This window comes from Corvus cornix, chromosome 6, assembly GCF_000738735.6.
Source record: "Corvus cornix cornix isolate S_Up_H32 chromosome 6, ASM73873v5, whole genome shotgun sequence".
Lineage (NCBI taxonomy): Eukaryota > Metazoa > Chordata > Aves > Passeriformes > Corvidae > Corvus > Corvus cornix.
In genome coordinates, this window is record NC_046336.1 from 21,747,929 (window position 1) to 21,774,050 (window position 26,122).

The window sequence follows — 26,122 nt, forward strand, 5'->3', positions numbered from 1 at the left end:
GGTTCTTGTTTCCTTATCAGACCGGTGAGCAAAGACAGAAGCAATTCTATGCAAGGTGAGTCAGTAATGATAAAACTGGCTCACACCTGTAGCAGTAGTGTCTTAATGGCAGGTAGAAATGCTTCCTGGGAACCAACTGGCAGAGAGGAAAACCCAAAGAAAAAGCTGGTTGGGTTGTTACGTGGCATGAAAAGGCTACATTTATTGTAAGTGGTTGTATTGTGTTTGTCAGTTTCCCTTTGCAGTGGAATGTTTCTGTTCCCAATCTGGAATAGTAATAATAACACGGATTATATCCATTAGTGTAGTGTGCATTCATTTAGTGGTATTTAGTGATATTTCCCTTCTCATGATTATTTCTGGGCCTGCCTCTTAGTTGTGCTTTGGGTCCTTTCCACATGCTGCTGGGTCAAATGGGAAGCAATAAGCAACTGGATTTTTGTGAGCATCATGTACAGCATCTTTTACTTAAGTTGCAAATTCAATACAAATGCTTATATAAAAAGAGGAAGCTTTTTTTTTTTTTTTGGCAAAGTCACTTCTGAGAATATGCAATTAAAACTTGTGAAAATGCTATTAGACAAAATGTGGGGTGTTACATACTGAGATTTGGTTCATATCTACCCTCATTTATCTGCTGGTGTTGGGAAAAGTGCTGACAGACCTTTAAAGATGGCAAGCATGGACTGTTCCAGCTCCAACTATCTGACCTTTACTTCAGTATCTTTTAAAATTAGAATTTTCTGCTGAGCCTAATACCACGGCAGTACTTGCAGTACACTTGCTGCTGTTTAACAGTAGCACACATATCAGAAATGTTTCAAGGGTTCGCGGGTGTTTCCATGGGATGTTCGTTCTGGATCCATGGGAGAAGGTTCTAATGCTGAGGCAATGACGTTGTTTAAGGGTTTGGCATTCTTAGCACTTATTACTTTTTTTTTTTTGTTTACTTTGCCTGTGTTCCTATGAGCATGAAAATACTAAATGGCTATTACCGAAATGTCCCTGATCTCTCTCTGTGCTTCATCGCTTCAGCCTGAGCCACCCGAGCTCTGCCGGAGAGCCGGCACGCAGGGGAGAGCTGAGGTAGGAGCTCACAAGGTACCAGTCAGCTTTGCCCTTGGATTCTCAGTGGTCTATGGTGACATTATTGAAAATACACTTTAAATGACTCTTTAGTACGTACACGTCTCTCCTTCGTTTAAGAAATGCTGTTTCGCTATGCTGTGGTTGGAGTTTGGCTGCGGCGTGGGGAGGGTTGTGTGTGAGTTTTCTCTCCTGCACAGTCCGGGATGTTTTCCCGGCAGCTTCCGAGCGAGCTTTGTTGCAATTCACTGTTCCTCGTGACCCACTGCGGTGCCACGACTCTGGGGATGAGGGGGCCATCCCCCCAAGTTGGCAGGGTGCAGGGCCGCTCCGAGGCAGTGGCGATGAGGAGGGCGATCCCCACAAGCCGGCCGGGGCGCTCCGAGGCAGTGGCGATGAGGAGGGCGATCCCCACAAGCCCGGCCGGGGCGCTCCGAGGCAGTGGCGATGAGGAGGGCGATCCCCACAAGCCGGCCGGGGCGCTCCGAGGCAGTGGCGATGAGGAGGGCGATCCCCACAAGCCGGCCGGGGCCGCCCCCGCCATCGGGGGCGCCGAGCGCTCGCCCCGCTTCTGCCGCGGGCCGTGGGCGCCACCTGGTGGCTGCCGGCGCGCCCTCACGCCGCTGTTGCGCCCTCAGGAGGAGCCGCTGCTGCGGGCACCGTCCTCAGCCCACCGACCGAGGGAGGCAGCGGGAAATGAGGATGGCAGCGAGCCCGAGCTGATTCTGAGATAAAGAAACAGAACTCGAGGAGGAAACACCCCGCCTACGGCGGTACTCGGGGTGCTCTAGACCTGCGACTGAGAGATTTGGGCAGCGCCCGTCGGGTCTATGGGAGCAGCCAGCCCGGTTCTCACGGCCTGCGGCAGCTGGCTCCTGGGAGCATCCAGTCCCCTGTCTAACAGAATTAATTAACGCAACAAGTTATCTTTCCGACTCCAGCTCTGCTCCTGACGTGACAATACTTTTCTAAAAGAAATCCCCAGATGGCTCGTGATACCTTGATTTCCCAAGAGATGTTCTGGCCACCCTCGGTTATGAGAAGCACTCGCTGGCAGGAGGACAGGGCACACCAGCTGCCAAAACCCAGCAGGCAAAGGGGGAGGATTTGAAATGTTGCTGACCCGTGATATTCCCATGTCTGGTGGCATCAGGCAGTGTGGCAGGGCTGGACCGATGCTGTGCTGGCCATAGAGCGTGTTAGAAGTGTGGGCGCATGGCTGCAGCCCAGGGAACTCACACTGCTACAGTGTGGGTAGCTCACAAACTCTTCCCCCATCTTGCAATTAATTGTAATTAATTTAAGTGTCAATCAAGCCACTGGAGCATGGGGACAGGGAAGAGAGCCCAGCAAGTCTGCTAAGGGCCTGTCCTATGTGGATGTGGCTAGCAGTGTGCCCAGGTGGCCAAGAAGGCCAATGGCATCCATGCTTGTATGAGAAATAATGTGATCAGCAGAACTGGGGAACTGATTGTCCCTCTCAGCACTGGTGATATCAGCGTACTGCGTTCAGTTCTGGGCCCCTCAATTCAGGAAGAGCATTGAGGTGCTGGAGTGTGTCCAGAGAAGGGCAACAGAGCTGGTGAAAGGTCTACAGGGCAAGTCCTATGAGAAACAGCTGATGGAGCTGGAGTTGCTTAGCCTGGAGAAAAGGAGGCTCAGAGGTGACCTTACCACTCTCTACAACTACATGAAAGGAGGGTGTAGCCAGGCTGGGGTCAGTCCCTTCTCCCAGGCAACGGGTGACAGGTTGAGAGGACATAGCCTCAAGCTGCACTAGGGGAGATTTAGCTTAGACTTTAGAAGGAATTTCTTCACAGAAAAGATGATTAAACATCGTAATGGACTGCCCAGGGAGGGTCTGTCCTGGGAGGTGTTTAAGAAAAGACTGGGTGTGGCACTCAGTGCCATGGTCTACTTGACACAGGGGCGTTATCACAAGTTGGATTTGTTGATCTCTGATGTCTTTTCTAACCTAATTGTTTCTGTGGTTCTGTGATGCTGTTGTGAAGCACCAGCCTTTGCTATTTGAGCTGCTGGTGCCATGGGGGCAGAAGTGGTCATCACTGCTGTGAGGAGTGACACCATCCCCTTCACACAGAGGGGCTGTTAGAAAGCTGCTGTGTAGAATATTGCAGTTGAGGATGGGGAGGAGAGACAACTTTTGTCTGGGCTGTTTTGTTCATGAACATACAAAATTTGTCTTTCCTGGAAAAAACAAAATGACTAGTGCATCCATGGTGCTGGGTAATCAGCTGCTGCCCCAGGCTCCCCACCGCCTCTCCTGGATGCTGCCTCACCTTGTCTTCTTTGGGGACCCTTGTTGGTCTTTGGGGCTTTGTTTCCCCTCCAAGCAGAGCATGCAAACACCTCTTTGCCAGTTGTGTTGAACCCCTCAGCTCCTGGGGAGTGGGAGAAATGGGTGTACTGCCAGCTGCCCTGGTGCAGGGGGCTGAGCCTGAGCCCAGGCCAAATTGACATGGTGAATTTTTCCCTTGGTAACTTGTAGAGTGGTTTGGGTGGGTTGCAACTGATCACAAGAGACACCTGGTATCGTTTTCACATCTATAATTGGCAGCATGTGCTTTGGGGAGTAGGGTAGGGGTGTTTTTATTTTCTCTTGCTGGTGGTGTGCAGTGTGTGTCCTTTAGCCCTGACAGAAGACTGCCCGTTATGGTGGAGTACGTAGCAGCTCTTGCTGTCATACCTGGGAGGTTCATTTGTTGGGCTGAACAGAACCAGCTTTGACAGACATTCTCATGGTTGTGGCAAGCAGAGGCGGTGGCCCTCTATGCTGTCAGCTGCAGAATTTTCCCTGACAAAGATTGTACTAGGTGAGTGTGAATGGGTGTCTGTGTTTCAGGAATCAATGTTTTATGAAATGTTTTTAAGAGAACTGCAATTTGCAAATAGTTCTTCATGGTACTGTAATTTACTGTGGGTGTAGGCTTATATTGTAGTCTTAGGAGGCTGATCTTCCACTGTGTTTGAGAAAATATTTTATTTTTGTATTATTCTTTTGAAGTACCTTAGGAAATCTGGTACAGCATGCAGTCCTGATGCAACACTGGTAGGCTTTTGGGTGAGTCTTAATGCTTTGTAGCAGAAGTCCTCTCTGTGTTTAGGGTATATGAGCTTGTGTTGAAATTGTTTGCAGTAAACTTGAATAGCTTGAAGCTCCCCTGGTTTAACTTTTTCATGCCCATCATAAGGTGAATTCATGAGTGAGCACTGATGCAGGAGTTTTGATAGTCTCCCTGCCAAGACAGCACAATCTAACTAAAACACCTTCTCTGTTCCAAAACAATCTGGCTCAGAGTCCCATTTCCTAACATCTCCTTTTCTTTGTGGGCAGCTGTAGCAATGTACCATGGAGTCTCACCATAGTCATTAGTAGCAGCTTCTCCTAGGCACAGTTCCTCCTAACTCACAGCACACCCCAGTGCCAGAGGAGTGGGGTGGTTGGCCTTGGGTCCCCTCTGGGTTTGGCAAAGCAGGGCTTGTGGGAAGCACGAGCCTGCTGCCTTATAAACATTTTTTGTTAAGCTGTTTCTTTTCATGAAATGAGACTGCTCTCATGTTTCTGTCTGTGATTTCCTGGATTTTCATGGTGTGTCACATGTGCTTGTTCTGGTGGGGATGAGGCACCTGGCAGCCACACGGCAGAGTGCAGCTGTGCTGGCCTTGGGTGGGAGTGGGTACACGCCCGCCTTGGTCCGTGAGCTGAGCTGCCTGCACAGCAGCTGGTGGGTACCTGAGGACAGGGTTACAGGCACAACCGGCATAGCAGCAAGGGAGAGAAGGACTGAGGAGCAGAAAAGCAGTCAAAATGTAAACTTTCCAGAAGAAGAAAGGCTTTAACTTTGATCCTTTCCTTCACAGGATAACTGTGGAAAACCTGTTCTTCTCCTCTGTTTTTCTTCCCTTTGACTTACAGCCTTTGATCCCTTGGAGAAAAAGTACAGGAAATTAGCTGAAATGACTCAGTGTTGCTGTAGCTGTTAACAGTCCAGTCTTCTTTTAGGAAGTAAGATAAACCCAAAGAAGAAAGTTAAGATAATTAAATACAGAAAAGGCAGTTGTAATTTCTGCTGGTGATTCCCTGATTTTGTCTACTTCTTTTGCTAGAGAACTGTGACCACAACACAAAGCTGCTTGGCCCCTCTGCGACCTAGGAATCTTCCACTGGCACAGGCTACCAAAAGCCAGCTACTTTCCTGTTTATAGGTTCTCGGTTTATTAGCCTGAAGGCAAAAAAAGTAATATGAAACCCAATAAGGTCAGGAAGGACCACATAAAAGGTTGAATGCAGAAATGTTTGATCATAAAATTAAAATCTGTATTATAATGCCTACATGCAATAGGGGCTGTCAAAATTAAGATTGCTTGTGCAAGGTTAATTAGTCTTTTGCAACATTGTCCATGCTTAGCTTTGCGGCATTACTCGTGTATCTTTAGTGTAGTTTGTAGACGTGACCATAAATGGTTCCTAAGGTCAACAGGCAGACAGACCCTATCTGCATGCTTAAAGTGTTCCTTAAGAGTTTACCATAGTCCATGTCTAGAAGTTTAAATACAGACTTGAACTTAAACTTGAGCTAAAGGTTATTACTCAATATATGGTATGTGACTGACTACATTGAAAATGAAGAAAGGAAAACTTGGTAGCAGCCATCAAAGTAACCAAAGCTGCATGGGGGAGGGGAGTGAGATGGGCTTGATGGTACCTGAGACCTGTCCTGTAATGACAGAAAGAATTTAAGTGTTGGCTCTCTGGCTGTTAAATTAAATGTATCTTGTGCTTTTGTCTCCTTCAAGTTAGTCTTCAGTGGTAACTTGCATCAATCTCAGAATTGTGAGGATAGGTCTGATCCCATGCAGCAGTCCTTGATAGGGGCCAAGGGAGCTCACCTTTGGTACTGTGGCACAGACCCTCTGCAGAACACCTTATGGGGTCTTGATGGTTCTCCTGACCTGAGGAGAGGGACTACTGCCTGTTGGTAGGAATAGCTCCCAAGAAATGACTGTGCCTGAAATCCACAACAGCTGTGGGAAGACCCAGAGGTGATGGTATAGAAGCTGGCTCTACACATCTGTGGAGAAACTCCCAATTTTTGTACAGGAATCATTTTGTCAGGAGTTTGACCTAGTGTGTGGTGTTTTGTAATTGTACTTTGATAGTGAATTAATGCTCTGCTGCACTGGGGATGTCTTTGAGGCTCACTGGAATATAATCTAGCTCTGCTGCTTACAGGAAACCAAGGAGGGCTCTGCTTTTTCTTTTCAGGTTGTGTTAATCTCTTTGATATAATACATGATGGCACAGTAGTTGCACAGTTAACTGTGGCTTTCTGCTTTGGCACGACCCCACTAATTACACTGTATAGAAAAGATGGATTAAGTGTCTTGGGAGAGCATTTTATAGCAGCTGACATTTAGATGGCTGGAGGATGTTGAAGGTGACACTGGAAACGACACACCAAAACCCTGCTGATGTGTCCAGGAAGCTGAGGAGACACTGGCAGCTGGGTGGAATTTGGTGAAGGCACCCGAGGGACCCTTTCTCACCTTGTTTGTGGAGCTGAACATTGCCAGAGGTGGAGGCAGATGTGGGTCCCTCCACACAGAGCAGCATGGAGATCTCATTGCCCACTCCCTCCCGGACCCCATGTAGTCCTTACTGCTCTGCTTGAATTCAAAGGTGTCCATTGTTGTCTGACAAAGCTTTCCAGTTCTACTCATTGCAGCTGTTCCTGCTCCTCCTGCTTTCCAGGTTTTCATTTGTAGCAGGTATCAGCAGCATTGACTTCTGGTAGGCACATGGAAAAATACATACCTTATGAAGTAAACATTGAGAGTTGTGGGCCACAGCCTGTGTGAATTTCACTGTGGCAAGCAAATGGTTGGACATGCAATGCAGGGTAAAAATAATGCTCAAAATCAGCATTTTGGAGCTAAGTATTATAGGTGTTTTGGGTCTTTTCTGGTTTTGGGTTTTTTTGGTTTGTTGGTTGCCCTTTTTTGTTTCATTTGGTTTATTTGCTAGTCCAAGGAGTTACATGCTTTGCTTACCTTTAAATGTAAACTTGTAATGTTTGCTTCCTAAAACCCCACACAACAGAAGATACAAGGTGACATCATGGACAAGCATGAGGTTCCTTACAAATAAGTCTAAATTTTACCTGCAGCTGTTATTTCTATTTGAATTTGCAGGCACCCATTTCCCTTCTTGTGAAGGTTTCTTTGCACCTGTTTTAAAATGCATTCGTCTCTTTTAGATTTGGTTCTTTTCTGTTGTTGTGGCTTGTTTCTTAGTTTTTCTTCTCATGCTGGAAGAATCCCTCTTGCTGGGAGTTGTGCTACAGGCCAGAGACATGTGGGTCATAACCCTATGGACTTCTCTGGCCATGCCACATGACATGACAGCCTGGGTATCCTGTGAACCAGTCTTCTCTGAGAGTGGATTTCTTCTGTTGATGTTTCGTATTTGTGGATTTGATTAAAATTCTTGGTGGTGTGAATGTACAGTGAGACTTTATCTTGGGTAATGAATGCTGTGGTGTTGTGTGGGTGTTATTTAGTATTTAGGTATTGCATTTACTTGTGACAGCAGTAATAACACTTTCACATTAACTATCTTCTGAAATCTAATTTCATGATGTCAGAAAGTTACTACTTTCATCTCACCAACATAACCCAAGTCCCTACCCCAGCATAAATCAAAAGGTTGCTGGAAAAATGCAGTCTCTTGGTTTTTTAGTAGGTGAATAGGAATAAAATTATGAGCCTTTAAACTAAATAATATTTTTTTCCTTGTAGCCCGAGATCTGTTCAATCAATAATCTTTCTGCTAACTCTGGGGAGAATTTTAGTTGCCTCCATAAAATGTTTTAATTATTTAAAATCATAAAATATAAGTAGGCACAATTTGCTTGGAACTCATTAGGGAAATATATGAATAAAAAGAAAAGATAATGTTTGCTTCTGCATTAATTTAAAGCAGTCTCTAAAATATGAAATCTAATCCTGGAAAGCGGTGACTTATCAGCAATGTTTATTTTTCTTATAATAGGAGTAAATATTAAAGCAGCTAGTTATGTGTTTATCCCTACAGTATTGCACTAAGCCAAAAAGGAAGATAAATAACTTGTCTGAAATCCTACATTAATTTCCCTCTTTTGCAGGTTTTATGTTTGTTCATTTCCTTTTTCGAAACATTGCTTTTAAAATTATTATAAAACAGGTGACTTGGAAAGCATGAGTAGCTGCAAATGCATGAGACCAATTTTGTGTGATTAGAATTATGCAGAGGTAATGCTTTATACTCGTGAAGAGCCTTTTCATCTAGCGTAAATCACTGGCACAACATGCAGCAGCAAAGAAATGCCACAGCCCTGGAAAAGGGCTTGGCAGACCAGAGAGCAGAGCAACTGATGAGTTAGGAAACGAAGTTAATTTCTTTAAGCTTCTCTGAAGAAACTTCAGTGCTCAGTGTGGCAGGAAGCGCTCATTCGCAGCTCTTACGTTTGCAAAGAGGGAAGAATCAGCTTTGTCATTCCCTTGCTCAGTATTTATTTGGGATGTCATCAGCAATCCCTTCCCAAAAGACCCTTCTTGTTTTATTTGTGACTTTCCACATTTTCATTCTGGGAAGGCCATGATAGTGCTGCCTCTCCTGTAGAAATGGAACGAGCAATAAAATCAAACATGCTGCAAATCACTCAGAGATGGGCCAGATCTTTTGTACAGGGGGAGCTTTAGGTTATTTGACTGTGTTCGTCTGGCTGTTGTTTGGAAGAAGGGATGGAGCTGCTCGGCAATGGTCACATTCCTTAAGGTAGTGTAATGGTGGTGCCACAATGGAGGAGACCTGTGCACTTCCAGTAGATGGGATGGGTAAAACCAAACTGTATTAATCTCAGGGTGTTGTGGTTTAACCCCAGCTGGCAACTAAGCCCCACACAGCTGCTCCCTCACTACCTCTAGTGCAATGGGGGAGAGAACTGGAAGGGTAAAAATGAGAAAACTTATTAGCTGAGATAAAGACAATTTAATCAAAGCAGAAGCTGTAAACACAAGGAATTCATTTACCACTTCCCATCTGCAGGCAGGAAAGCCATCCCCAGGAAAGCAGGGCTCCATCACACATAACTTGGGAAGACAAACACCATCACTCTGAATGTCTCCCTTTCCTCCTTCTTCCCCCCATTTTATATGCTGAGCATGTTGACATATGGTATCCCTTCAGTCAGTTTGGGTCAGCTGGCCTGGCTCTGTCTCCTCCCAATTTTTCATGCAACCCCAGCCTGTTCCTTGGTATGGTGGAGTGAGGGGAACATCAACACTATTTCCAGCAGAAATCCAAAACATAGCCCTGTACTAGATGCTATGAAAAAAATTAACTCTACCCCAGCCCAACCCAGCACACAGGGAGAAAAGTCTCTTAAAACAGTACTGATCTCTTAGCTCTTTTACTCCCATTGTGACCATTTAGAATTGATTTCTTCAAGTCATAAAGAGAATGTAAGCAGGGATGCAGCCAACTGTGTGCTACTACATCATCAAAAAGGAGCCACTTACGGCACTTTCTGCTGTTACCACTCCAATATCAAGATCGCAGTGCTTGAGATATGGCATGTCTCTCAGATCTGAGCTGCAAGGTTTCTGGGAACTGCTCATGCCTCAAAGGAAGGAGTTTGGATGAAGTTTATATTCATGTTCCTTTCCCTGTATCCTAAGGGCTTTGTCACAAAAAGTTGGCTAATTGTCTTCCATGAGCAGCAATTTGCAGAAAGTGCTGTCTGTGTATAACGTGACTGAATTCAGATAGATTGAAAACAACTTGAGTTTGTTAAAAGGAGTGATGGCAGTGTCAGCGGTTCAACAAACGCCTGTAAGTTATGCTATACTCAGTAGCCCAGTTTTTCTTTAGGCCACTACTTTCTTTAGTAACATGAGAGACTGAGGATACTCCCTGCTTTGTCCTCCAATGTCCCAGCAGGATTAAAAGCTGCAGTATTGAAAATGCAGAGCCTTAAGCACCTGAGCCTTGAACCCTGTGTCTACGCTTGGACAATTAGCTGGTTTTTTTGGGGCAGCTTTCTCTCTAGATTTCCGAGCATCCAGTCTCAGTCCTGCTCTTTTAATCAGCTAGTAGAGATGCAAAGTCTACTCTTAAACTTCGGTTCCCTTCCTTGTCACCCGCATAAATATACCATACCATTTTGAATGTGACACCTTTGGAGCAGGGATTGAGATACTCAACCAGCAGTTAGGATTGTATGCTTTAATTCTCATGGTGGCTACTGGGAGTTACCACATAAGGGGGAATTCTTTTTTCTTTGTTGTTGTTTTTGTTGTTGTCATTGCTTTTTGTTTAATGAACCATACTTCAGCCCCATTTGCTTCTGAGCAAGTCCCAACTGTACATTTGTCACCTGTGTTGGCCCCTCTGGGGTCATCCCTTGCAAGTAGAAGAGATGTCGGTGTTGCAGGAATGGCTGGGTGTGAGGGTTTGGGCAACAGCTGTGCCCCTGGGTCAGCTCCTCTCCAGGGGCAGAAAATCCTGAGCCTTTATAGTGCAAGCAGTAGCTCAGGCAGGTGTATTACCTGAGAGGGGTGAGCAGACCCATGAGCTTCCATTCATGGTATCTCCATTAGAGAGAGACAAAGACTTGCCTTGCATTATTGGGTGGTCCATTCTCATCAGCAAATGGAAGTCTAAATTCCCATTGCCCCCACAAATTCCCCATAGCTGATTCACCACTTGAATTAAACCATAATTATATATTATCAGCAGTCACTTCATAGTAAGGTTGAAGGATTAAATGCAGTTAGCGGTGATGAATTCCAGATGTGCAGGACAGAAGCCTGAAGAGAAGGCCAGTTTCTGAGTAACTACAAGATAGTATAATGTATTCTAAATATTTGATTCAATTAAGCTTCCTTCTGCTCTTTGTTTCAGCTTACAGATGGCTCATCAATCTATAGTTTAGGGACACATTGCTATTCTTTCTAATGGTAATTAGGTGATCAGGATGGAGACAGATTTGATGAAATACTCACATTATGATCTGCATATTTAAAATGGAAGAGTCCAAAGCAGAGGCAAATGCTAGCTGGCTGCTGCACATGGCTTCAGCCTTAGGCACTTGAAAGGTCATCCTCTAGCACAGGTAATGGGGACTTTGCTAGTTCCCACCACAGAAGGAATAGGAGTTTTTGAATTCATCAACTGTGAGTGCTTGTATCTGGTTTGGAATGTTGCTAAACTCTTATTTAACAATTTCTTGCAAAAATACTCATGATGCTTGCCCCTTTTTGGCTCAGCTTCACTGAGAGGGTTCTTGCAACTTGGAAAAATAGTAAAACAGTTGTCGAGTCTGTGATTGATCTTCCAATGACTTCTCCCTGTTTGTGAAAGGCCATCATGGTACTTTTAGGGCAGGGTATGTATTGTTAAGAGCTTGTAGCCTGCTCATTATTATCAGCCTATAGCCTCTGAAAGCAGGAATATTTGAGAGGATGCCCCTGCTTTTAAAGTGTTCCATTTTGTGTTTTTAACCCTTAGGATTCTTTTGTTATCTACTGACAAAGTAAAATTGTAAACTAGAACATGGCCAAAAGCTCTGCATGCAAATGTATAATGATTCTGCACACTCCTTTAGCCACTCTGAGAGCTGTTATAACCACTAAGAATTTAATAAGGTGTTATTTCTTTTATGCAGAGAAGAAATTTGAGGAGCGCGGAGGTTTGAAGCTCTGAAGGTAAATCTGTACTCAGAAAAAGAAACTGGGCAAACTTTATGCCCTATTTAAATTCTCATTTAAGGGCCACAAGCACCCTGTCTTGGCCTTCTCCCAGACATGGATTTTGCAGTCAGTCCTCAGTTCAGCAAAGTACTTAAGCACATCCTGATATGCTTTGCTGAATCAGGGTTTTAAGTGGAAGTGACAGAAATAGAATTGAGATCTCCTCAGTCGTAACCCCACTCTGAAGCCATCAGGCAATGCTTCCTTTCTTCATTGCTCTCCACTGCAGTATACTATAGCAAGTGTCTGAGACAGGCAAGACCCAGAGGCTCTGAACCTCTGCCCCTTACTAGAACTCAAGCTACCCAGCTGAAATTTCAAAAATATGAGCCAAGTAGACAGTTTTAACAATTCTGAGACTTGAAATCTTTGTACCCCAGTGCCTTGAGTCATTCAAGTGCATTACTTAAGCAAATGAAAGGAGGATCCTCTTAGCTCTGACAGACTTTCCCTTCAGGAGGTCAACAAATCTGAAGATCTCTTTCCTCTATGCATATGATACCCTTTCAGTGTTATCAGTCCCCCAAAACAGTTACCAGTGAAGCTTCTGTCTGTAAAATCCTACTTTCAGTTCCTTATTTAATCAATTTTTATCTGTAATAAAGAATTGCAGGCTGAAATTTTGTTACATACTGCCCAGGGAAGGGAATCTCTGCTTGCAGTAACGATTTGAATAGCCAGTTAACAACTCTTTTGCATCCTCATACAATCATAATCCTTCTGTAGGCTTGCCACCAATATTCTGTGCTTGAAACTTTCTACGAAACAAGCAACTAGCAAGCTGCTTCTTTGGGGGACAAGTGGGAGGGAGACAGGAAAGAGGGAGAATTGTTTTGGTTTGCTTCTTGCCCATTTGCTCTTCCTCATTCTGACTTAAAAAAATCTACCTGCACTGTTACCTAGGTTAAAGAAATCCAGTCCTTGTGCACAAAGGTTTTAGAGAATACAATTACAGTATTGCGAATACTGTTTATCCTCTGGTAAGGTTTTAAAAAGCCTTTTTTTTTTTTCAGATTTTTTTTGAGGCTTGTTATGTAGTACCCTTCAAAGATAAGGAATGACTTAAAATATTTTTAGTCTGAGAAGGCTAGCAATCTCCTTGATGTAATTTCATTAAAAATCCATTTTTCTATTATGGCTATAAACATTAGTAAACTCCACTTCTTTTCCTTTTGATGGTACTGACTGATTATTCCACTGGTCAAGAGGCTCTTCTAGGACAGAAAATTACTTTGTTGTATTGAGTCACTTGGACAATCTATAGAGGGGGAATTTTTCAACCACTGTCTTACAAGGACAATTTCACATAAGTTTATTTCCTTTATTACAATTAAAGTAAGAAACCATGATAGATCTTATAATAAATCTCTTCTCTACTTAGCTGCCCTTATCATCCTGCTGCTTCTAAAGTCTTTTTTTCCAGGCTATGCTATCCAGTGGAGATATAGATTAAATCACTATTTTGGTAACTGTTCCACCTGCATTTTTCCTGATGATTTGATGCTGCTTGCTATTTCCCATCTGCTGGGCTTCCTCGAGTTACAACTTGAATGCTAATGTGACTCCATCCCCTATTGGGAGCATGCTGATATTGATGCGTGCATCTCTGAGAAGCTTCTCGTTGAGGCGGTGGATGCTCTGCGCTGCCAAGTCATCCTTCCTTGGTTTTAACACCTTTCCATTCCAAAAGACCTATTGAAAAAAGAAATATGCACCTCATTTGTTCCAATACAGTCCTTGGACCACAAAGGAAGCTTTGGAAAAGTTCCTGCATATTTTTTTAGAAATTAATATTGTTTCTTGTGTTTCAGACATCAAATGGTCTCTGACACGGAACTCTTGTAAGTAAGTGGGACTGAGAGTCCACAGAACTTGCTAATTGTATTTCTACTGTAGATCGGAAGCCCAAATAAAAAAAGATGTCTTTAAACATAGGTTTTTTAAGAGCCCCTATTCAGCTGCCACTATAACCTCAAAGGTGCCTGAAGTTTAACATAATTTGTTTCTTGTAAAAGTAATTAATTGATAACTTATTAATAGTTACTGATTACAAGTGCTACTTTTGATCTTGTGTAAGTACTGTACATAGGATAAATGCACTACAAGACAAACCAGAATAATACAGAGCATTCTCTGTAATGAATTACAAAAACATTTCTATGTTTCTGTTATCACACACTGTGTACTAACATAATTTTAATACATCACTTCTTACTTCTAGAGGGTTTTATTCCTTGCTTATATTAGTGTTTTATGTAGCTTACTTAAGGAGTTTATGTTCAATTTTCTTTTCCTTTGTGTTACATGGACAAACATGTCACAATTGGCGACCCAATTGCAGGTCAGAAATCACATTACTAGAATTCCACTTTTCAGACTTCTTTTTCTTTTCCCACAGCCAGAAGCAGTAACTGCACGTGCATTACCATCAGAACTGCAGTACTTACATTATCGATAGCTATTATTCCCCCTTTCTTTACGAGGCGCAAGCATTTTTCATAGTACTCATTGTAGCTTTCTTTATCCGCATCAATGAAAGCAAAGTCAAAGGTTTCCGCTTCTCCACTGGCCAACAGTTCATCTAGATGAGCAACAAAGTGAGTCATTACACCCTGGTTAGTGCTGTAATCCATTTGTGTCAAAGTTCTTATTTAATGTTTTCTGCTGCCTTGACCAGGCAGCCTATTCCTCCACAGGTAATTACTAGAAAAGCTTATCCCACAGAAACCAATCTAGACATTATGTATGCCATAAAACACACAGTTACTGAGTTCTGCATGCTTAGGACTTTGTGGAGTAGCTCCAAACCTGAAGGATACAGCTGGGACTGCTGAAAGGTAGAGTAAAAACAAGTCAAGCACTTTTGAAACTGGACATACTCTATACCTCCAGCTTTTTTTCAGCTGACAACTGTTTTCTTGAGTGGATTAGAATTTTTCTCACATTTATGTACAGGTTCTAAATGCTAATCTCTCCTTGCAGATCAAGTGCCATGACTTGGGTCATGAACAAATCCTGTCAGAGATATTTATCACAGCAAAAAATTGCTATAAGTAGTTCCTCTCTGGGTCAAGGCAAGTAGAATTCAGTTATAAGTTCTCCTGAACAGACTTCTTGACTGAGAATTCCAAATTGCCAGTCGCAGAGGACCTTTTTGTCTGAAGCAATGCCTGGACAAAGCAGTTGATAGACTTCAAGGAGTGTGCATACCAGCAAACTGGTTATATTTGTCTCTTTTAGAAAGGACAGATTTGAAAGTAATACAAGGTTATCAATGGATCTGTGGATCCATCAAACACCTTTGTTGGAAACCTTCTGCATCCAACAATCCTAGAAAATTTCTTGCATTTTCAGAACCTTTATTAGTATTTCCTCTGCCCCACATTTTCTCTTTCCTTGAACGAGAAAAGTCATTGCCTTACTTATGGCCTTGCACGCTTTTGGCACATCCTAAATTTGAACTTCTCTGAACACAATTCAGCCTAAGTTGTGTATCGGCTTCTGAACTTTCCTGCACCTCAGCCCTTTCAGGAAACTCTTCCTCTCTTAACAAAGGAATACTTGCTTAGAATGGACAATGGATAAGAGAAATTTGGCTTTGTCTAATTAATCTGTTTTAATCAGCTTTCCCAGAAGCAGCTGACAATAGTACTCGATAGATTAAACCAAGTGATGGACAGGACAGGTGAGTGACCAGTACAGCCCACTACATAGGACAAGCATTTTCTTCCTCTGTTAGTAGGTAGCAAAACTGTGAACTCCTAAAGATTTTTACTTTTTAATATCAGAGAAGCTGCCTCCCTGTTAGCAAAAAGGGTCACGTTCACAACCATATTTGGTTTTAAATTTCATTACTATTGTATCCCCCTTCTATTTCTAGGCAAGAGTAAACAATCTGTTATTTCGGGTTACTTACCAAGCGTTTGAATTGCTGGCTTAATCCGCAGATCAATTTTATGCTCTACTCCTGCCTAAGATGAAAAAGAACAGAGAGTTGATAAAAGTGGTCAAGAAATAACCTGTTAGTAGGCTGTATTCAGGGAGTGACTTGTGTTCAGATAGTTTTCCTATTATTTTTAGGTTCCAAACACCACTTACTCGTCCCAAACTGAACTCTATCAGCCTCCTTTCATGATAAGAATACTTCTGTGTGAATGTGCAAGTCTAAAACACCGAAATCTCTTCACATATAAAGGCAGCTGTCCCCAATGTGTAACAGGAGATGCTGCTTACCTCCTTCCACAGTGGCCTTCCAATTTTGGCATAGTCCTCATTTATATCACAGGCAATAACTCGGCCATTATCTGGCAGGACAAGTGCCATATTCAAGGCATTATAACCTGTGAAAACACCTAGGAAAATCATAAGAGACATCAACACCTACTGTATTGTAGAAAAAGAACTACAGGGCTCTCTTCAGGAATAAAATCTCTGAAGGAATCGAGGATGGCAATTTGTTAATAGACAGTAAGGATTTTTCTTTCCATTTTAATGTAATAGTGGCTTGGGAGGAATTTTTACTTTTTTTTTTTTTTTTAAATCAATCTTTTAGCAAACTCCAATGTTAGCTTTTTCCAAACGTCTTATGGACAGACAAGGCAGAGTCTCATCTTGCATGTGTAACCCAGAGAGACTGGGTGAGCAGCAAAATACCAGGGAATTTTAACGCCAGGCCAAGAATGAAGATGGTGGGAACCCATACCTGGCGTCTCAGCATCAGTCTATCTTTTACGACATCCTGGTAACATAGGTGCATCAAGCAAAGTGGATTTGGTACAGGGCCTGTGCATCAAAGTATTTTCTTCTAGCAAGAAACTGATACAGGAAGGACAGAAGACACCCTGTCCTGCAACTGCTGAAGACTCAAGAGATCTATTGATCTCAGTTTTTCAGATTGCCTCAGAACTGATGAGCCATCCATGCTGATGCCAGAACTACTCAATGCACAGTTAGACAAAGTGGCAACCAAGAGCAAATCAGAAAATCCTTTTCATGCTGTAGTTTCCCCACCTGTTTGCTGACAGGTATGCAGTACCTTACTGTATTTGGATATCTTATGTTAAACATGGCTGTATTTTGAGAAGAATAGTCAAGAGTTTTATTTTACCACAAAGTGACACTCTTACCTATTTCAATAACTTTCTTGGCTTTAATGAGCTTGACCAAATTTGCCATAAGCTGAGCCTGCTCGCAGGACACCATCATTCTGCCCCAGGGATGATCAGCAGTAAGCTAGAAAGGGCAAAAAAACCCCCACATCACATGAAACAAAACCCAAATCTACCAAACCAATATCCAAAAGAAAAAAAACCCAGTGAAACTCCAGGGAAAACAGGTATCTCTGCCTTCTCATTTCAGATGGCTTCGTGCTCCGTCTATGAGCCAGAAATTGATTTGAATTTAACTGTAAGTAAGGAGGATATTGTGTGTGCCATAAGCAGTGGATATTCAAAGCAGTAATATGCTCCGAAGTTACCATGGCTGTCACGAACTCAGCAACATTTGTAACTAATGAAGAATCATAGAGGAACCTTGACTGTGAAAGTCCTTTATTTCTGTGAATTTACGCAAACACGTGCACTTCCTTCAAGACATGCTGAATGCTTTAATGAACTGCTGGGTTAATGTCTGCCAAAGGTCAGACCAAGTAGTTCTGGCTACACAATGCAAACCTGGAGAAGCTGTGTCCGTCCCAGGGTGGAAACACTCTTGGTGCTGAGGAATGGGCAACGGGAAAAGCAGAGCTGTGCCATAACAGTTGAAGGGAAAGTATGTCCTCCTGTTTCCTTTCTTCTGCTAGAGATCATTCCAACCAACCTGTTCCAGCAGTTAGCATTTAATTTTACACAAGCACAGTCTGTCTCACCTGAAATGACTCAAACCTGAGCCAGGATGTCTGGTCTCATCTCTGGCACTGGAGCCTGATGAAGGACATCATCTCTCTGAGCTATAGGTTCCTTATACGCCAAACAAAATGAACAGAAGTCATCTGCTCAAGTCCAAATCAAGAGCAGCCCAAACACATGGCCTTGGGAGCCGAGGATAGAAAGACATGTCTAAAATGTATGCCAATACTATTAAATAGTCATGTAGGTAGCCCTGAACATTGAAGAGTCTGGGTATTACCAGTTAAAAAAAACCCCCCAGTGTGTACGCAAATAAGACAGAGGAAGGAAATGTGACCAGGCTCCCAGCAGTTCAGGATGAGGTGTGGGTGATACTGACCAGACGCAGCTTCTTTAGAATTGGATGTTCCCGCAAAGAGTGATCCAGTATGTATTGCCGGAGAGGACTGCTTTTTCCAATCATCCCACTCGTGGATGATTTGGGTGTCCCAAAAACTAAAGAAGGGTATCTTTTACCTACAAAAAAATAAGTAATAATAACTTTTATACTTTTCAGTTATTGCCGTTTTAAATGAAGCAAGGATTGAAGTATTACTAAAGGTTAAATGTCCTTTGCTCTAAAATAGCTGTGAAAATGGAAAAACGTAACATAGCTGGACAACCACGTAGACTATCTTTTTTTTCCCTCCTCCTCCTTATCAGCCTCTTAAGATGTCCAGCCTAGGCCTCCAAAGCCTAAAAGGGAAAGGCTTCAGTACTGTGTTGTTCAGTGGTCACTGTGATGGTTACAAACTGCGATAATCTAACAGGAGAAGTAACCCCATCAAAATTCAAAGGGCAAGTTTAAAGAGAGAAACATGAATGAGGGAGCACAATTTTCTTACTCTGGGGCCCTTGTTTTGCAGATAAATAAAGGCTGCCGGGTTTTACGCCCATCAGCTGATGCGTCTTCTCAAACCCTGTGCTCTCCTCATGACACTGTCCTGCCCTCCAGCCAGGGGAGATCAATGGTTTGATTAGCATGAAACCGGTATGCAAACAAAGCAGATGCTGAAAGTTGAAGGATTAGTACAGGTCTACTCAAATACAGAACTGACTACAGCTTTGATGCCCGATGTTTCTTTTACCACATGGATCAAATATTTTAAAGAAATCACAACAACTTCATTTCCACATCTCCTGGTAGTTGTTTGTTACAACAGAACACTTTTATTTTGAGGGGTTTATTTTCTGTTAATGGTTCTATTTTACAGACGATCAGGCCGAGATGTAGAATATTTCAACAACTTGCCTGGAGTGGAAGGATAAGCAACCAAGTGCCCGCGTTACAAACCCAACACCAGTCTCCTTCCCCTCCTGGATCGTGGGCTCGTTGTTTCGCTGCCCCCCGGGGAATGAAAGTGAAACTGCTACCATTACACAATGCTGTGCGCAAGGACCGCACCCCGGCCTTCCCGGGCCGGCCCAACAAATGCAGGCAGGGGCCGGACGGGGGAGCATGTCCTCGCCTTCGCTGGGACCTTGGCCCGGCCCCATACTGCGGTAGCTGGATTACAGGGAGCGGCTTGGGCTCTAAGAGCATCAGTGTTATTTACTGCCGCAGCTCAGCGAAATAAATCCCTGCCCGCAGGGCAGCCCCAAGGGCTCTGCTCCCTCGATGGCCGTCGGGCTGCACCCGCGGCGGCGACTCCTGCCCACCCTGGGAGGGACCTGCCCGGGCGCTGCGGTTCCCGTCCCGTCCCCGGTGGGGACACGAGGAGGGCGCAGCCTTCACGTCTCCGTGCGTGTGGCGGGTGTTGGGGGGCGCCGCTTACCTGCAAGCATACCCGTAGCAAAGGCGACCCCCAGCATCGCCGTCCCGACGGCCACTTCTTTGGGCACGCTGGGAAGCGGCATTTTGGAGTCGGGAGCGAGCGGAGCGGAGCGGCGCGGCGGGTGGGAGGGAGCGGCGCAGCCCGGCCCGGTCACACGCGGAGCGGTGCGGGGCGGTGCGGTCCGCCCCGGGAGGGCGGGGCAGCGCTGCCCGTGGGTAGTGGCCCGGCGGTGCTTGGGTTGGTCTTGGTGTTTCCTCCGCTCCCCGTGCCCCGGCGTGCGCGATGCTGGGCTCTGCTCGGCTGGGGTGGCGAGAGGGTGGGTCACCCGCGGGAGGTGCGTGCCTTCCTCTCGGTGACATACTCGGTTGTGGTGTGTAAAGTGACAAAAACAGCACCTGGGATTTGTGTCACCGTCTCTTCTCAGAGGCTGGTTCTGGTACAGTTTCACGGCAGCCTTCGTTTTAAAACACATCCGAGTGTCGTGTGAGCTGGTAATAGGCTCTGATGGAAGAGCTTTTCACAGAAATACGCTCGTAAGAGGCATGGTACTCCAACAAGCCCAAGAAGTGAGCTCTCTCCTACCTCTAGAACAAATGTTTCTTTGCAGCTGAGGTGTGAGCCTCAGCTTTACTTGTCAAAAAGCATGTAAGGTTTTTGGAATTTCTGTCCTGTGACCTGTGAGTTTCCAGGTGAAGGGGGTCAAGGAAGATTCTCCAAGAGAGGGGGAATGGGGCCTGGTTTCCACTACTGCTGTTTCAGCCCCCTCTGCAGCACCTTCCAGGTGAGGTGGAGCAGTGCTCTTGCCACTCCTTAACAGCCTTGTTGAGGGATCTCCTCCCTGGCCGGATCTGTTGCTGAGGGAGTTGGTTTATAAGTTAACAGTGATTGTGTAATCTTTTTATGTTAGCCTAAAACCAACTTCTTCATGCTTCTGTGAAAGGACACTGCAGTGCCTTTTGGATATGGGCTGGGGATTTGGTTTTCATTTTGTGAAGTATTGGAAATATCTGGATTTTAGAAAACACGAGCAAAATGTGGAGATCTATCATTTTGTCACTCTATGGGAGATGAAATTATTGACATTGCACACAGACGAGGAATACATAGGAATGGCTTGAGTTGCAACCTGGCCTCCACAGATGTAGGATGAAAGCAGGTAAAAATTCCCTTTTGGCACATAGTCCATCTCTAGAAAGCCAGATGAATTGTGTGTTGGTAGGTTTGGATAAAAACATGTCAACTATTTCCCTATGCTAGCAAAATGAATGTCAGGGGAATTAGAAGAAAAAGATTCTTTTTTGAGTACATCTTAAGTGTCAGATTAAATATATTCACAGGGTATTTATGGGAAATAGGTTTGCCTATCACTGCATTTTTAGTGTGTGTTAGAGCTTATTTACAAAGACTTGAGCCCAGAGCTCTTGTATTTCCTTTGCAGCAACTGATCGTGCCACTCACTAGGGAGTTTGCTGTGATTTCTGATTTGCAGACCAAAGTAAGATATATGATCTGTCTTGGCAGATAAAATAACTTTCAGTTCACTTCTAAAATTTATTTGATTTTGAAAGCTGTGAGTGTTGTTGGTTTCTTGGTGGCTTTTTTCCATTCAGTATCTCGTCACTTTCTCTGTGTACATTTTGCTTTTGTAAATGAGAGCATTTCATCCCGTCTTTCAGAAGATGAGTAATCAGGATGCGCTGGAACGTGTCAGTTTTAGGCCAAACAACTGTAGGAGGCAACAACTCTTCCAGCGGCCATAAATCAGATTTGTGACGATGCGGCTCCATCTAGTGATTCTTCTCTACAACTGCAGCACAAGGGAGAGGAACTGCGGTTTACTGTGTTCAATGAAACGCACGAAGTGTGCAAGCTTCCAGTGTTGTGTTGACCTCTCGATTCAACGAGATGCCCCATTTGGGCATCTCTGGGAACGTCATATTTCTGAAAGCTCCGAGAGAATTCGTGAGCTGAATTGCTAACATACTGAAATGTGTTTCTGAAATTCCTCCCACACCCAAGCTGTTAATCAGTAATAGCTTACTTTGCTCGCAGTCAGGTGTTCTACTATATCTCTGTACTGGACAACATGTTGTTTCCTTTAGATAAGGAATTTGATTTTCAGATATCTAAGATATAATAAAATACTTTTATAGGGGGCTCAAAAGAGTTGAAATCTTCTAGCTGGATAGAATGGAGCCATCAGCTTTTCTTTGAGCCATTTCTGTTTTCAGTTTACATAACTCTGTGATATATACTGAACAGGAAACTTTGATTAACAGATTTATTAGATGCATGCTTGCAGTGTGCTGTGGCTACCTGAGTATTGAAACATTTTGGTAGATTTCTGCCTACTACTTGTGCTAAGTAAGGTGAAGGCTACCTAGAAATAATAATGGTAATATGGGCTTGGATACAAACCCCACTGCTCCCTATATTTGTAAGGTCAGTCCAGTTGCACAGATTTCATGGGAGATCAGGATTGCTCCTAGTGCTGTAGTCAGTGGCGTATTTGCTGTGCCTGAAAGTGCCTTCTCTCTGGAACTTAATTCTTGAAAGGGTAGGAGTGTTTCGGCAGCATATTCAGGCTGGAGCCAGAACATGATTGCATTTGTAAAACATATGGAGTACGACAGACAGGATAGTGGCTGACCTCAGGATGTACAAATCCTCACTTTAGTCATATTGATAATCTATTCAAGGTTTTACAGACACTGGGTAATTGATATATGCAGTAGCCTGTTCTTCTCCTGGAACCTTCCTTCCAGGAGTGTTTTTCTATGTGAGAATGTTGAATGCCATCTACCTCGGTGTCATCTATCTGTGTAGACTTATTGTAGAAATGGGACTGGTAAAGTATTAGCCTACTGATAAGGCTGGTCTCACTTCTGGGTTCCTGCCTTTCATTTGCAAATATTTTTACATATGCCTAGTAACTCAAGCACCACTGTAAATTGCCAAATTACTTGCCTTGAGTATAATAAGCTGTTTCCTTTCACTGTCCTCATAATTTACATTTTTTTCTGTTGGTTTTCTTTTTGTTTCCATGTGCCAACTACCTGAACTCAGCCTGTTCTGGCGGGCTGTGCCTCCCAGGTGATGTTCTGTGGCCTGCTCCAAGGTGGTGGTAAAGAATAGTATATGAGCATCTTGATTGTCTTGCTGCTGTACTAAAAAGAAGTAAAATCTGTGGGGGTTTCAGCCACTGTCCAGTGTGGACAGCCAGGGTATAGATGTGGACCAGAGTGGTTATAGATGACTCTTTCTGAAATCATACTTGCTCTGTGCTGGAAAATCACTGTGTATCACAGATACCCCAAAAGTAAGTGTGTATAGGCATGTTTGAACAGCACAACTCGTTGGAAATAAGCCCTACACATTTGTTGAAGCTATATTGGCCTATGACATTGGAAAGCATTCCATGGAGTTGCATGTTGTGTCTGCTTCATTCGGGCTGCAATGTTGCTGGTGTGGCTTCAAGCATAATTTAAATGTTGCTTACTTAAATCTTAGTTATCTGCACATTGTTCTCCTCTGTTTACAATGAGGATAGCAGTCCCACAGTCCTCTAAAACACGTCAACATTTGTCTAAAATGTTGAAAAGCAAGTGTAAATGCTACATGTATTTAGTTTAGTGAGCAAAGTCAAAAAATGTTTGAAGCTTGTGTACAGCTGAAAGAGAAGACAGCCAAGCTTACAATGTGAATGTAAAACCATGGTCATGGACAGGAAGCATGAGGAATTGGATTGTATTGAGCAGCGTGCTTGGCAGTAGCCTAACTCAAATTTCTTAGAAGAAATCAAAACAAAGTTTTAAGGAGTGATCAGGAGGAAGGAAAATGAAGTTTGGAGCTGTTTAAAAGTTTACCTCAGATATGAGTGCAGAATGAGTAAAAGCCCAAATACAAGGAGAAACAAAGAAGAATGCATTTATGCATTCCTATGGTCAGATTAACTGCTGAAAATGCTAATTGAATTGAAATTCTGGGTGAATGGGATTTGAATGAGATGAGAGCTAGGGAAAAAAGTTGTAGTAAGCAAGGTAATGAGACCTTAGACAAAGCTTTTTAGTTGTGAAGATGAGCATACAACCTTGGAAATATATCAAAATATTTCTGCTTGTTTTTGCATAGCTGAGTGTGAGGGTTTGGAGTGAAATGAAGGTTTATAATGAAGAGTTATGGGTTGAGTGATAGCCAAAATAGTAATTTTTATCTATATTGATGGAGCGAAAAGTTTGTAGAGCTGAGGCCGACCTGATCTTAGCCATCCTCAGAGAAATGTTTGATACAGATTGGGATTTTAACCTGGTTCAAGGAGATAGAAGGGAAGAGGTATATTGGCAAGTTGTCTGCCCTGACATTGTGGATGAATGCATGCATAGATTGGGCCAGATACTCAGAAAAGACATCAAGCCATGAATTCCTTACCTTTTAAGATATTCACAAATAAGCAAACCCATAAGCATTTGATTGTATTTATTTATTCTATTTTAATAGGTTTTCATAATATCTTTGTTTAAAATTGAAACAGAACTTATTTACCATATTTATGTGTTCATTAATCTATCTTGGGTGTTGTAGATGAAAAATGTGTATATTTTATAATTTTACACTCCAAAGTGTATATGCCCTTGCAAGAATTAGATAAATCACTTGGTGGTGTATTTTAGAGGACTGTATATGAAATTATTATTTTATTCACAATTGAAATTTCTTATTTCTTCTAATTGTTTTTGCTATGTATTTGTCTGTTCCATCCTTGTTATCTCTCCAGTATTATGCCGAACATTTCATTTTGCAGTTCTGTAAAGCAGGGTATGCCATTTACCAGCATAACCTCCTTGACCTTAGAGATACTCATTCCACACGTATCTGCTATAGCAATTTTTTTGCCATGAATGTTCATTCATCTTCTCAAGAGAAAATCTTGAAATTTTAAGAATGGTACCATCTTTTTTTTTTTTTTTAATTTGTGATAAATGGAATTGCTCTCCAAAATTTTTTTTGTAGTTGAATTCAGTAATTTGAAATAAGACTAATAATTTCCCAAGTACTCATCATTGCTTCTAAAGTCATCTGGATTTATTTGTCAGACAAACTGTAAGTAGCAAAGCTTCCTTTAGTATGATTCATTGTCCAGCTGGAGGGTGATCACTGAAATGAAACACAGACATGAACAATGACTTTAACTAAGTTGGTTCGGTTACTTTCATCCTGCTCAGCTACTTCTATTGCATTCAGTCTTTTGTGGGAGCTTTTAAAGTATGTCTTTTGATAACAGCTTGTAAAGGCTGTGGTACCTTCACATCTATTTCAAGGCTAAGATATCAACATTTCAAATGCTGCTGCTAAGAAAGCTGGTGATTCATGAGCCCATAAGCCTTAAGCCATTAAACTTGCAAACAGCGAATGGTTTAGAAACGGTTTTCAGCTAGAAGCATTTTGACATATTGGTAAATATTTTCAGGCCTTACTGGCTTACAGGCCAACATTTTGAATATATATGACTACTTTTTGCAATCTCATTACAAGACTAGGTTCAGCTTTGGACATGCAGGTATCGTGAGGAGAGATAGCTCCTGCCAAGCAGCATAATTCCCAGTGCAAAGTACGTTAATGGCTTCTATGACAATATCCCACAAGTATCAAGGACTGTAAAACTCAAATTGAGCTTGACTGGGGGAGACCCAGTGAAATGGCTTGTTTGGTGGCTCAGCTTGACAGATCCAATGATAGGAGCAGTTCTCCTGACAAAGAGAGTTTGCAGTCAAAATACATGTATCAGAGGCACATTGAATTCCTCAAAAAAGGACTTTTATCTCCTTTCAGGTCATAGTCCAGCCTCACACTTGGAACAACTGCATGGACAGTGATACAATGGGTGTTTAGTACTGAGGAATAAAGCTTAGCATTAATTTGCTCCTACAAATGGTCCCCATGTGATTGAAATAGACACAACTTGAGTGGAGCATTCTGCTTCACTTGCAAAGCCTGCAGTACGTCTCAAGATGCTGCTCCACTTAAGCCTTAAACTGTAGAGTGCATAAACAAAACATGAGAAATGTTGCTCCTTACCATTCTGATACACAAAATTAAAGGAGCAGTGAACAAATCAACCATAGCTGTGACACCTCATTAAGCAGGCTCTCCCATGCCTATACATTTTACCTCTCTTTTTTGACATCTGAAAAAATCTGCATCAAAGCCCAGCAGGCTGGATTTGTTTCATACTAGCCATGCGAATGGATACCAGAAATAAAGAGTACTTTTGGAAGTGAGTGCTTTTTTCCTTCCCTTAAGGGCATTTGTCCAAGAGTGCACAAAAGCAATAGCAGCAGCACGATGGCAGGAGAGGTGCAGGACTGGGTTGTTATTAGATAGCCTACCTCAAGCATATTAAAGAATGATGAATGGTCATCTCACTAGGCCTGATTTCTGGAGAGCTCTAGGTCAGATTTCATTTCACAAATAAGGATTTGTCACAAGCATATAAAAACTGTGTTTGGCTGTTAACTTTGGGACTCAAAATCAAGAATTCTTAGTAGACTATTTGTCAGTTGGAAA

The 26,122-nt window shown here is 43.0% G+C and overlaps 1 protein-coding gene and 1 long non-coding RNA gene across 2 annotated transcripts in view; one reads left to right on the forward strand and one right to left on the reverse strand.

Annotated features, from left to right (window-relative positions):
• The first annotated feature begins 3,822 nt into the window (after nucleotides 1-3,822).
• The window catches only part of LOC109146083, a 159,762-nt gene continuing 137,462 nt past the window's right edge, over nucleotides 3,823-26,122 (forward strand). Inside the window, exon 1 of the long non-coding RNA XR_005602212.1 lies at nucleotides 3,823-3,920. This is a non-coding gene — a long non-coding RNA (uncharacterized LOC109146083). The remainder of the gene's footprint in view (nucleotides 3,921-26,122) is intronic.
• On the reverse strand, nucleotides 13,187-19,734 carry COMTD1 (catechol-O-methyltransferase domain containing 1). Its single transcript, XM_039554203.1, has 7 exons — nucleotides 19,559-19,734; nucleotides 18,124-18,260; nucleotides 17,025-17,130; nucleotides 16,132-16,250; nucleotides 15,815-15,869; nucleotides 14,346-14,479; nucleotides 13,187-13,590 (listed from the first exon to the last, which is right to left on the reverse strand). The coding sequence occupies exons 1-7, from the start codon at nucleotides 19,638-19,640 to the stop codon at nucleotides 13,438-13,440; spliced, it is 786 nt and encodes a 261-aa protein (XP_039410137.1). The 5' UTR covers nucleotides 19,641-19,734; the 3' UTR covers nucleotides 13,187-13,437.

Bases quoted from the DNA above. Each gene is read 5' to 3' on its own strand.
- COMTD1 (XM_039554203.1), bottom strand. From the start codon at position 19,640: ATGCCGCTTCCCAGCGTGCCCAAAGAAGTGGCCGTCGGGACGGCGATG. The intron at 18,261-19,558 runs GTAAGCGGCGCC...ATTTTTTTGTAG, and splicing joins TGCTACGGGTATGCTTGCAG to GTAAAAGATACCCTTCTTTA. The intron at 15,870-16,131 runs GTAAGCAGCATC...TTTTCATCTTAG, and splicing joins GAAGGCCACTGTGGAAGGAG to GCAGGAGTAGAGCATAAAAT.